The sequence below is a fragment of the Nematolebias whitei genome, chromosome 5, assembly GCF_014905685.2.
Source record: "Nematolebias whitei isolate Nwh7 chromosome 5, NemWhi1, whole genome shotgun sequence".
Lineage (NCBI taxonomy): Eukaryota > Metazoa > Chordata > Actinopteri > Cyprinodontiformes > Rivulidae > Nematolebias > Nematolebias whitei.
Genome location: NC_056502.1, coordinates 18,036,238 through 18,047,515, shown reverse-complemented (window position 1 = coordinate 18,047,515; position 11,278 = coordinate 18,036,238). Strand labels below are relative to the sequence as shown.

At 39.7% G+C, this 11,278-nt stretch overlaps 2 protein-coding genes across 2 annotated transcripts in view; one reads left to right on the top strand and one right to left on the bottom strand.

Annotated features, from left to right (window-relative positions):
• The window catches only part of chrnb2 (cholinergic receptor, nicotinic, beta 2), a 23,924-nt gene extending 19,100 nt beyond the window's left edge, over window positions 1-4,824 (top strand). Inside the window, exon 5 of the mRNA XM_037676286.1 lies at window positions 3,595-4,824. Coding sequence (XP_037532214.1) covers window positions 3,595-3,747 — 153 coding nt within the window. The 3' untranslated portion in view covers window positions 3,748-4,824. The remainder of the gene's footprint in view (window positions 1-3,594) is intronic.
• A 3,469-nt stretch (window positions 4,825-8,293) lies between these two features.
• On the bottom strand, window positions 8,294-10,154 carry s100t (S100 calcium binding protein T). Its single transcript, XM_037676939.1, has 3 exons — window positions 10,101-10,154; window positions 8,757-8,919; window positions 8,294-8,664 (listed from the first exon to the last, which is right to left on the bottom strand). The coding sequence occupies exons 2-3, from the start codon at window positions 8,916-8,918 to the stop codon at window positions 8,503-8,505; spliced, it is 324 nt and encodes a 107-aa protein (XP_037532867.1). The 5' UTR covers window position 8,919; window positions 10,101-10,154; the 3' UTR covers window positions 8,294-8,502.
• Window positions 10,155-11,278: the final 1,124 nt, after the last annotated feature.

The window sequence follows — 11,278 nt, the reverse complement described above, 5'->3', positions numbered from 1 at the left end:
TATATATGTATATATATATGAATGTTTCTGTTCAGTGCCCTGACTTTTGTTGTGACTTGGCGCTATATAAATAAACTGAAATGAATTTAATGCTACTCAAATTAAGTTTACATATTAATATTAATAACGAATCAAAAATGGTGTTTGATATTTATCACCGTATTCTGCTTATAATTTTAGCTACACTTTACTAAATTTGGTTTTGGTGCCAAAAACTGCTATAAAATTCATTATAAAAAGAAAAGGTGCTATAAAATTTATATCAACCTGTAGTTTTGTGCAGTGGTTTGAAATCGCTGCTAGTGTCTTTTTGTTTAAATCAATCAATGGTTCTTTTGGTCTTTCTGTCAGTTTTTCAAAGTTTGTTTTGGGGATTTGCAGAGGTGCCATCAAGCGGTGGTTGCGTGAGACCATCTACAACAGATTAACTTTTGAAATCAGTCTTGTTCAAGATGGCCGCTACAGCTGATCAAACTTAATTAACACAAAACAGTCTATGCTGGAGCTCAGCCACTGAGATAAAAATTGGTGTGGTAGTAGCTGAGAATCACCCAATACATATATTGTAAGAGCTACTAGCTCACGTGAGATCTTTGTTTAAAACTGGCAGCTGGTGATCAGGATATGCTAGTTTCTACTACAAATATGATTTTATTTATGATTCTCAGTTATTAATGTCAACTGTAAAGTAAAAACGGAAGTACAGAAGGTTCATATCTGAAAATAATTCCCAAATTTTCACATTGCAGTGTTTGTTTGTTTTTTAAATATCCTGTATATGACAACAGCATATTAAAACTGAATTTACGTAATAGCTTCCGGTTTTACTATGCCAGCTCAGGATTAGCAGTGACACCCCCCAGGACAGTTCTTTGCAACTGTGAATTTGGCTGCTTCCTCACTCATTTTCAGTCCTTTTGATGATCTACTGATGACAAATTTTCAGCTTTGAGCTCTTTGGAAATGACCTTAAATGTTGTGCAATATGATTTTATGTCTGCAACCTGCGGCTCTGGAGCCACATGTGGCTCTTTGGTCCCTCTGCAGAGGCTCTTTCAAGCTTTGACCAAAACTGAAGTAAAACTGAATTTAATTGGTTGTTATAACAACAACTAAAAGGGCTGGTTTTAGCTGTTTTCCTGTAATTTATTTTGCAAATATATGAATACTAGAAACATTACAAGGAGTTAAACATACTCACTTTCACTTTATGCTTTATTTCTTCAAAGTAGGAGATGTAATGTTTCTATAATTCAAAGAAATCACATAAGAATGCATAGTTTATTGTTTTCGTTTTTAGAAACTGGGCAAAAACTGTTATTTTTTCCTTCTTTACAAGAAGCTTGCCTTTTATTTTGTTTTAGAGTGTAAAAATATCAATAAATGTAAAAAATCATTAGATATTTTTAGTTTTATAAAATCACCCCTACTGTCCAGGAAAGCGCCTCCAACAAACTTAATGTGGTCTGTGTGCCACCAGTTGAAAATCCCAGTTCTAGCAGGTATCGTGGCTCCGGACACATTTAATTTAATGAACAAAGGGGCAGGAATGGCTCTATTGATCATAAAGGTTGCAAACCCCTGTGTCATACCTTGGTATCGTGGGTAATTACCATAGATTTCACCTAAGAAAAGGAAATGAATAAATATCTTTGTGGTAAGTTACATGTAGCCCAGTGCCTAAAAATTTTTAATGGATTCTTCGCTTTATAAATTGGTCCATTTATAGGAGCATTTTTGCCTGAATGATTCATATGAAAATTAAGTGATCTGCTGGGCTGCAAATGAGAAATCCTGAGGAAAAACTGACCCAAATAAGATGAGGAGAATAAAATAAAGGCTGGCTCACTCAAAGCAAGGAAATAAAAATGAAATAAAGAAAATGAGGAATTCTGTTTTAACTCTTCCTTTTTAAGTGTGGAGATATTCTGCTGTGAGTCATCCTCTTTATCCAAACCCACCAACAGCGCCACATCATGTTATTTAACTTTGCCATTAAAGTGCTCGGCAGCACTGAAACAGGCCGAAGCAGACCTGATGACGTAGCTCTGGCCCAGTAAATACAGAGCACTGATATATGTAATTATAGCTGCAGCATGACATGTGCATAACGGAGGAGAGGAGCTGGAAATGAGCTGCAGAGACGAGTGAAGCGAAGGTGGCTGTTTTTATTGCTTTTCCTCAAAGAGTCCTAGAAAAGCTTCTCTCCTGGAATGAAACAAATCAACTTGAGAATAAGAATCTGCCCTTTGACATCGTTAGTATCTCGTCACCATGGCGACTCCCTCTCCTGGTACGGAGCAGCTCCTTCCCTCCCTCCATCTCTTCCCCCTCAACTTTATCTTCCCAGGGTTCAAATGTCAGCGCTCTCCCTGCCTCTCGAGTCTCTCATGTGCTTCTTCTCCTCCTTGACTCGTGTCAGACCTCATCAGAGCTGTGTGCCAGAAAGAGTCTCCGCTCACATTAACCATTCACCTCCATTAACCCTCCACATAGCTACAGGCAGAGGGATGAGTAGAAAAATAAAAGCCCAGCATTCCTTGAAGGAGCATGTATCACCTGCTGCCTTTCACACTGGAGTTAAAGACTGAGAGCGTCTCATGCTGAGAATTCATAGTCGTTTTGGTCAACGCTTGGAAAAAACATTTTACGCAGTCTCGTTCAATAATGCGAGGTGGCATTCATAAACTATGTGTTGTGAATGCCTCTCAGCTACCATGTCAAATTTTAGATCAATGTCTGTTCAATTGAGTGAGTTATAGCCATTTTTTTTTTTTTTTTTGCTGACTAACGTTGATTAGCTGTAGTGGCCATCCTGAATTGCATAGACTCTGAAAGGTAAACAATTGTAGATATACATCCAATAATTGTTTTCTCAAAGTTTCATTAAAAGCTGTCAGTTTTTCTTGAGATATTTTGCTAACAGACAAACAGGGTTGAATCTTACCGTTAATGCTAAAATTTAAGAGGTGATCTTCTGCAATAAGCAGCCCCTGGGGTGTGTGTTATGAATAACTCTCAGCTACAAACACAACAAATTTTAGCTCGGGTTTGCCTGAATTGTAGCCATTCTTTGGTTTACTGGTTTCAGTTGAACGTGGCGGCCATCTTGAGCTGGACGGACTCCAAAAACTTAAGATCCAGTGATTATTTTCTAAACGTTTTTATAAATCTGTCCAGCTGTTTGTGAGACGTTGGGCTGAAAGACAAATTTATGGGGTAATTATTTTTAAAGGTGAAATCTTTTAGTGCGCAGAAAAGTCTCAGCTACTCTCACACCAAATTTTAGACCAACATCCATAAAATTAACAGAGTTATTGATATTTTGTGTGTTTTTTAAAAGTTGATTTGGCAACCACCTTGAATTGCGTTGACTCCAAAATATGATCAGTTGCAGCTGTTCATCTAACCATTACATTATCAGAATTTTTATAAAAATCCACCCGAGATATTTTGCTAACAGACAGGCACATGAACACACACAGAGACGTTGTCTGTCTCTGCTGTTTGGCAGAAGGTTATAACACCACATTGCATGAAGTGCTCGTCCTTAACGTTTCTCTTCACCCGCTCCTTTGTTGTCCCACCACGCAGGTCAGCGAGGACTGGAAGTACGTTGCCATGGTGATCGACCGCCTCTTTCTGTGGATCTTTGTGTTTGTCTGCGTGTTCGGCACGATGGGCATGTTCCTCCAGCCGCTGTTCCAGAATTACACAGCCAAGAGCATCACCCACACGCCGGGCTGACCACGCCGCCCTCACGAGCACACCAACGGACAGCTCCCCGACCAATCAGCACAGCAGGGCATGGGCTGGAGGTGTGTGTGTGTGTTTATGGGTTTTAGTTTTATTGTACTTCTGGAACTGAAGGCAAAACTGGTGACCAGTTTTCACGTTCATTATTAACTTTATAACAACGGTTTTTACAACGATCAAACATTTTTCTTGTATGAGCGACAGGGGGAACAAAAAAAACACCTTTGAACTTTTATCTACAATTTTGTTTTGTCCCAGCTCCAAACAGACTGACCTCCCCTCCTTGTTCCCTTCTCCAGCTTTTCAGGAAGTAAGGATGCTCTGATGTTCTCAACGCCAACCACCCAAGGGCGACAGTTTTTACTCACTGTGTTGACGTGTATCAGAGAGGGACGGGAGGGTCACGTTCAGCTTCGTTTTCTGTAATCCACTACTGTCTGTGAACTGAATCCATATATTTTATCATAGCATAGCAGCTTGTCACAATATAGCATTGAGTAAATCTTATAAGAATATTCCTGTGTTAGTTCATGCCAAGGTTTGTTGCAGGTAGAGATGCTGAGGCGAGTTGCGTGAATGTATAGATATGAAAAGATTGTGATATAAACTGTATACCACAGCCTGTGATGCGTGCACTAACACGATGTGTGTATGAGCTTCAGACCGAAGGGAAAACCGCTAACAAAGAAGTGCCGAGGTGCAATATTACAGAAAAGTCTGAAAGATCAAGTAATAGATTATGCATGGACAGTTTTTTATTTTGCCTAAAGAGTTGTTCACATTAGGTGGAGAGCAGCTGTGGTCGTCCGTACCCGAGTCCACAGCTGCTGATGAGTGTTACTGCTGAGAAGTGGAGGAATCTGAGCCAAGATGGAGGACACTCGCTGGACAGGGATAATGAGATTTTGCCAAAGCGGAGTTGTCAAAGCTGAGTTGAAGCTATAGTTGAGATTTTTTTTTAAGTGGGGCTCTGCATAAAAGTTATCAACAATGAATATGTTACCTGTTGTAGATAACTTGTTGAAGGACCTCAGTTTAGAATTAAATTCTGAGCGAGTTAACACACTGAAGAGCAAAATAAGGCCCGAGGGCCAGAAACGGCTCATGAACCATCTCAAACCGGTCCGCAGTATTCTCATTCAAAAACAAAACAACTTGGAATAAAATTAAAAAATCAGAATTGGAGTAATGATACTTGAGAAAAGTAAAAGGCCCATCCAGACATATTTTTTTCCTGAAATAGGCTTAAACGTTTTTTTTTTTTTTTCCTGTTTTTAAGGTCAAAATTTGTGCTGAAGTTATGGACAAAGGATAATTTGTTGGAATAAATGAATAAATGTTGCAATGTTTTAGCCAAAAATTTATGTCTACGCCTTGTTTATGCTGAAACACAACGTTTCCAAAACAATCTTTTTATTTGTCATTTTAAATAATTTACGTGAAAACGCATCACTGTTTCTAGAAATGCTTTGATCCACACGAAAACACTAAAAATGACCCATAAACACTGTAATAATAGCTATGCTAGGCCTGTATGAGGTGCTGCAACACCACTACAAAAATACACCTGAGACAACAATACAACGGGACATCTTTGTGTCATAGACTAAATTAGATATGAGGCCATGATATTGTTTTCAAAGTGTTGTGTTTTGTCTGTTCACACAAAAATACAAGGGTGAAAACAGTAAAAACAGTATGGGTAAAACAGTGAGGATGGCCTCTAAATTAAGCGTTCACAGGCATAGAATGTGCAATAATCAGCACTTTTGTCCTTTACAGTTGTTTTAAAGTGTTTTAAAATTTGCTAAAGCCTGGTTAGATTGAATTGTACACGTAGGTACATGCTAAGAAGGGATTGTTGTATTTTGATCAAGCATGGCGACTACGCTTATCAATGAAAGAAAACAAAAAATTCCTTAAAAGAGCATTTCAATAATCTACAAGAATAGGCTACAACAAATGTTAGCTTTACGTTGTCACGTGAATGAAAGCAAAGCTTTCTTCACATATTCTTGCAGATGATTTATTGATTTATACAATAGGTATTATATCATGCTCGTATTTAAATAAGTTTTCCTTTCAAATCCAATTGCTATTTAAAGTTTGGAGAGAAATGTTGCTAATCTGTTAGCCAACAGCTACTCTGAAACCAAAGTGTGCCATCTTAGGACAGCACTCGTGTAAAATTTATGACAAAAAATGATCCAAATACTGTTTATAAACCTTTTTAAAAGCCACCAATGTGACATTACACTACCATTTACGTTGAATTTGTCAATCTGCTAGCACAAATAGCAACAGCAGCTAGCTATAGCACAGTAAGGACTCCTGCCAGCACTGCAACAATAGTCTGTCCTGAACTAAACATGTAACATTGACAATGTAAAGGTTTATAAAATATTGTGTGCATTAATAATAATGTTGTTTTAAGAACAATCCCCTTTCTAGTCACATTAGCTCACATTAGCTTTTAGCTCATCAGTCATGTCAGAATTTAACTATATTTCTCCAAAGTGAGGTCATTTAAAAAGATATCTTCAACAGGAAATATGTTGTTTTGAACTTTTCTGCAGAACTTCACCCTAAAACATGCCTATATTAATCAAGAATATGGAAATAAAAACACTAATGGGAGGTTTTAATCATATGTTTTGGGTAATTATATCTATGAACTGCTGATTTTTAATTTTAATCTTTGTCATTAATCTGATCACCAGACTAACGTCTCACGTGTTTGATTTCTTTTTTCATTCTTCTTCCTCTCCTCCCCCTCAAAGCATATAAAAATGTGTTTTCCTGTCCCACATCTCTGTAAAATGGTCACTTCAGAGAGAGCCGATGTTCAGAGGAACATAAAGAATGTGTCACTCTTCAGTTTTACCCCCGTTTTTTGTTTAGAGAGACACATGTCTGAAAATTTTTAAACAGTTATCACTATTGTGTTTGTATTTTCAGTGTGGTTGATTCATTTGATTTTAGAGATTCTTTTAAAGTTCTTCTTTCCTTTTGCAGCCACCCGTGCATTTCAAACAGAACCAAACTGTTCACAGGGCCAGTAGTAAAACAATAATGCAATTACTTTCTGAACTTTAAAGTAAACAAGAGGATGAAGGATATACACATAGAAAAAGACTCAGTGCTACTGCAGCATCTGAAATGGTCTATAACCCTCGGAAAAAAATTGCTTTCCAGCCCTGTCGCTGTCAGACACTGCCATGCAGCTTTTTACAGTCGAGCGGCCAAAAGTCTGCAGCTTCGCTCACTGGGAGCTGTCTCTTCCTCTCGAGGATGGAATTACCCGCTGGGATCCCCGGCAGATCCCCAGACAAGTGTGAAAAGCCTTTTCTGTGACCTATGAATCCAGTTGGCTGCATGGCTCCACATGGAGCAAGCGCTGCTCTCTCTCTTTCGCTCTCGTCGACCACTCGCCTTCCTTTCTTCTCACATCCTTTCTAATTAGTCTCCCCTCTCCATATGTCACCCTCCCCTTCTTGACTCTAAAGTCTGCTCACCTTAAGCAGCCCAATAAAGGTTGTAGATTCATATTAATCGTGTTTGTGTGGAATGTGTTTCACTCCTACGCTCTCTCCGGTTGTCTGTCTGTGCCCTACTGTGGTAACCTAATTTCCCATTAATCGTACACTGTAGGATGAAGAGAATGAAAGAAACATTTCCTGCCTTTCTAATATTGAAGCTCGCCGTTTCCTTTTTGCACACATAGCCAAACATTGTTTCTTTCTTTTAGAGAGCGGGGGCTTTTTTAAAAACAATTATGGCTGTAGGACCCAGCCAAGGCCACGCCAGGTTCTTACTGTCCTGATGTAAAAACAGGGATTTACGTTGTCATTACCTGCACATAAACTTCACGCCACTGTAAGTTATTCTTTTCTAAGAAATTACTAGACTTAAATACAAACCTGATCACTGTTGGACCCAGAAAGGAAGAAGCGGGTAAAGATAATGGATGGATATGCTGGTGAAGATTCTCAGTCATCCAGGACATGGTAAATTCAAAAACATTCAATACAAAAACAACTAGACTTTATTTGTAACAGAAGACGTTTTGCTCCTCATCTGAGAAGCTTTCTCAATTCAAAGAGCAGAGCATGTGGGGTTCAGGTTCTAAAGCTGAGATAAGATACACACATACATATGCAGATTGACATATCACTCCTCACAGTAGGGGTTTGTTAAGGTCTTTTTGTTAATCTAATTCACAGATGAGGCCCCTCTGTTCCCATATGATAATGGATAAAGGACTCCTCACCTATAGAGTGCAGAGTGGTAGAAAAACAATTTCTCATCCTGAAACTGCTGCTACAGTCAAACCAGGAAGACTTGCTGCCATCTGGTGCTCGCCGTGTGTTTCACCTTTTTTTTTTTTTTGCTTTAACAGAGCACAGCCAACACTTTGTTTCAGTCAAGTTTATTCTTTCCAGGGGGAAGTTCTTTAAAGTCAAAGGAGTAACAAAATGCAAGAAAAGAAACAGTGAGAGAGGTATTGAAATATGCAATGACGACCGCTCACTGCCAAATGTTCACATTTTAATAATAAACTTTCAGTTGGACATAGCAAATAAAAAGCAGAAACTCCCAACAGTTACAGCTCAGATCACTACGTGTGTGTGTGTGTGTGTTTGCACATTAGCTCCATGACAGGATGCATGGGTCATCGCTCTCTTCCCTTCCTGGAACTTTATGGATACAGATTTGAGTGGATGCCTCGGCGCCCAGGTGGGGGGCTCACTTCTTCTCCCCCTTTTCGTTGAACTCCAGGAAGAAGTCGTTGCAGGCTACGGTCAGAGCTCCGACCAGTATGACGAACTCGGTGAAGTCGACCTCCCCGTCGTTGTTTGAATCCAGGTCGTTCATAACCTTGTCTACGGCCTCCTTGTCCTGGGCGTTCTGTGTTTGTAAGGAGGGGGAACAAAATGAACTCAAACTCTTATCTTTGTCTTGTAATGAAAGTTTGTGTGTGCCTTCGTGTGCTTTCTTACTCCCAGGTAGTTGCCCAGCTCTGTGGTGAGCAGCTCTTTGAGCTCAGCCCTGCTCAGCGTGTACTTGTCCCCCTCGTTTCCAGAGTACTTGTGGAAGGTCTGGATCATGAGCTGCATGGCGTTCTCGAGGGTGGAAGCGTTCTCTTTTTTGAGATGGGACATTCTGAAGAGAAACAGATGGGGATGTGCGTTAGGAACATGCTCTATGTCTGAACCTGTAAATTAAAACTGGTTCGAATCTTTGACTGTTGCACAATGTTTCTTCTCTGTCCTGGACTCACGCGGTAAACAGGCAGGTGGAAACATAGATCTGTTGATAAATAAAATATCTGCCTAACGTGGAGTTGTCCCTCACTGGCAGCTATCTTGATAAGATTCTGCTGCCAATAAACTGATCCCTGGTCTGTTTTATCTCCCTGGTCTAAAGTTTTGCTACTGGACATGTGAGCCAGCTGACAGGAGTGAAACCTGAACCTGGAGCAACCGTGGACGGCAACCAGATCTGGTTTTTACTTTAGTTTCTAACAGACCAAAAGACAAGCTGGAGTTCTTGTCTTTCTTGAACTTCTGTCACCTTTCAACGAGGACTTTTCCTTTCCAAGAGTCACGGCTTACATCTGTATTGTGTTTTGGACACAGTTTTCCTCATGGTACTGATACGAATATGTAACGTTCCGATTGGCTGCTGTTCAGAAAACAAGACAATCTGAAACTGTAGAGCAGCTGTGGGCAAGCAGAGGGTCAATTTAAGACATTTAAAGCAATCAAAGGGCCGCATAGAAAATTATATTTTTTTTTACTTTAAGTAAGTACTTTTTTCAGACCATTTCTTGTTCTAGCATATTTAGCATGCTTGATTTAAAAAAGCATGTCTCCTCATTACTCTTTAGGAAAACAAGACACTTCCTGTAAACGGACACTTGTGAGAATATATTTGTTAGACTAAATATGCGCCAAAAAAAAACCCCAACTTCATCTTTGCCTGTTGGAGTTCAATCAAGTTCTGGAAACACAATGACCTAAAGACAAAAATCATTTATCAATATATTTGTCCATGATGTTCAATTTAGACTTCTTTGAAGTTTCATTCATAAAATGCAGGTTTTGGTCAACTTATTTAAAAGTTGTTTTCTTTTCAATTAAGGATAACTGGGACCGAATGGAAATTGTCTAAGGGCCACTTTTGGCCCTCGGGTCACATGTTGCCCAGCTCTGTTTTAGAGATTTTCAGCCCCTTTTTTTTAGCAGTTCCTTTAAACACCATGATATGGTCCCATCACACCCTGTATGGAGCATTTATCAGAGGCAACTTCAGAGGATTGTACATCCTCTTGTCTCTCTTACCTGAGTGGAGATGAGGTGCTGGCCTGAGGATGAGGAGCAAAGAGAGGAGCGGCTGATGTGGGAGGATGATGGTACCAGCTCCTTAAATACACTCCTTACTCCTCCCAAAGCATCGTTCTCCCTCCTTCCACCTGTCGCCCCTCTCCTCTCCTCCACCGTCTCTGTTTACGCACCAGACACCTGCCGTCTGCTCAGTCGACATGCACCTCTCCCTTCATTTGCTGCCTGTCGGACAGAAAAGATTGATGGCACCGTAAACACAGCGGTGCATTAAGTAAATGAAATGTTCTCTGCCCACCATTGCTCCAACACACTGCTTTTCATGACACAGTTTTAGAAGACCATCTCATGATGAGAAATGTTGAGCGTGGTCAAAACCTTGGAAATAACAATCTCATGTGATCTCATGTGATCTGATAGTGCTTGGAGTGTTTGTTTCCACTGCCACACCAAAGTTTAGCTCCGTATCTGTAAAACCCACTGAGGTAAAGTCATTTAAAGAAAATGTTTCATTTGCCCTTTATTTATACAGGTAGTCTCATTGAGCCACGAGGACTCGTTTTCAAGAGAGACCTGTTTAGGGAGCAGATGGTGGGGGTTAAGGGGCTTGCTCGAAGGCCCAGAGTGGGGCGAATGAGGGTGGAGGCAGGTGTGGGTGTAAAATGCTTGCTAAGGATGATTAGCTTAAATTGGGTAACCCAGAGGGATAAATCAAGACATTCAAAGCAACCGAAGGGTCACATAGAGAATTGAGTATAAGTTTTTCTTTAAGAAAGATAATGATAATAATAATAACAAAGTCCATGCTCAATAATCCAGGTATAAAATCCAACATTTTTCAGTCAGGTCATCTGGACAGTTTCTTTTGTTTGTGCTGAAATGTTTCGCCTTCTATCAGTCAAGGAAACACACAACAAAACGGATTCTTTCCCCAACAGCTTACTCCAAAGTGGATCAAACCAGTTCTGCTTGTGATTAGATGGTCTCTTTGGTACGCCCCGTCCTTCGTTGCCGGCCCTCTTTCTTGTTGACAGACTTGTCAAACTGGTTGAAAACAACAAAGTCCAACATTCTGTATCTATCTATCTATGTATCTATGTATCTATGTATCTATGTATCTATGTATCTATGTATCTATCTATCTATCTATCTATCTATCTATCTATCTATCTATCTAT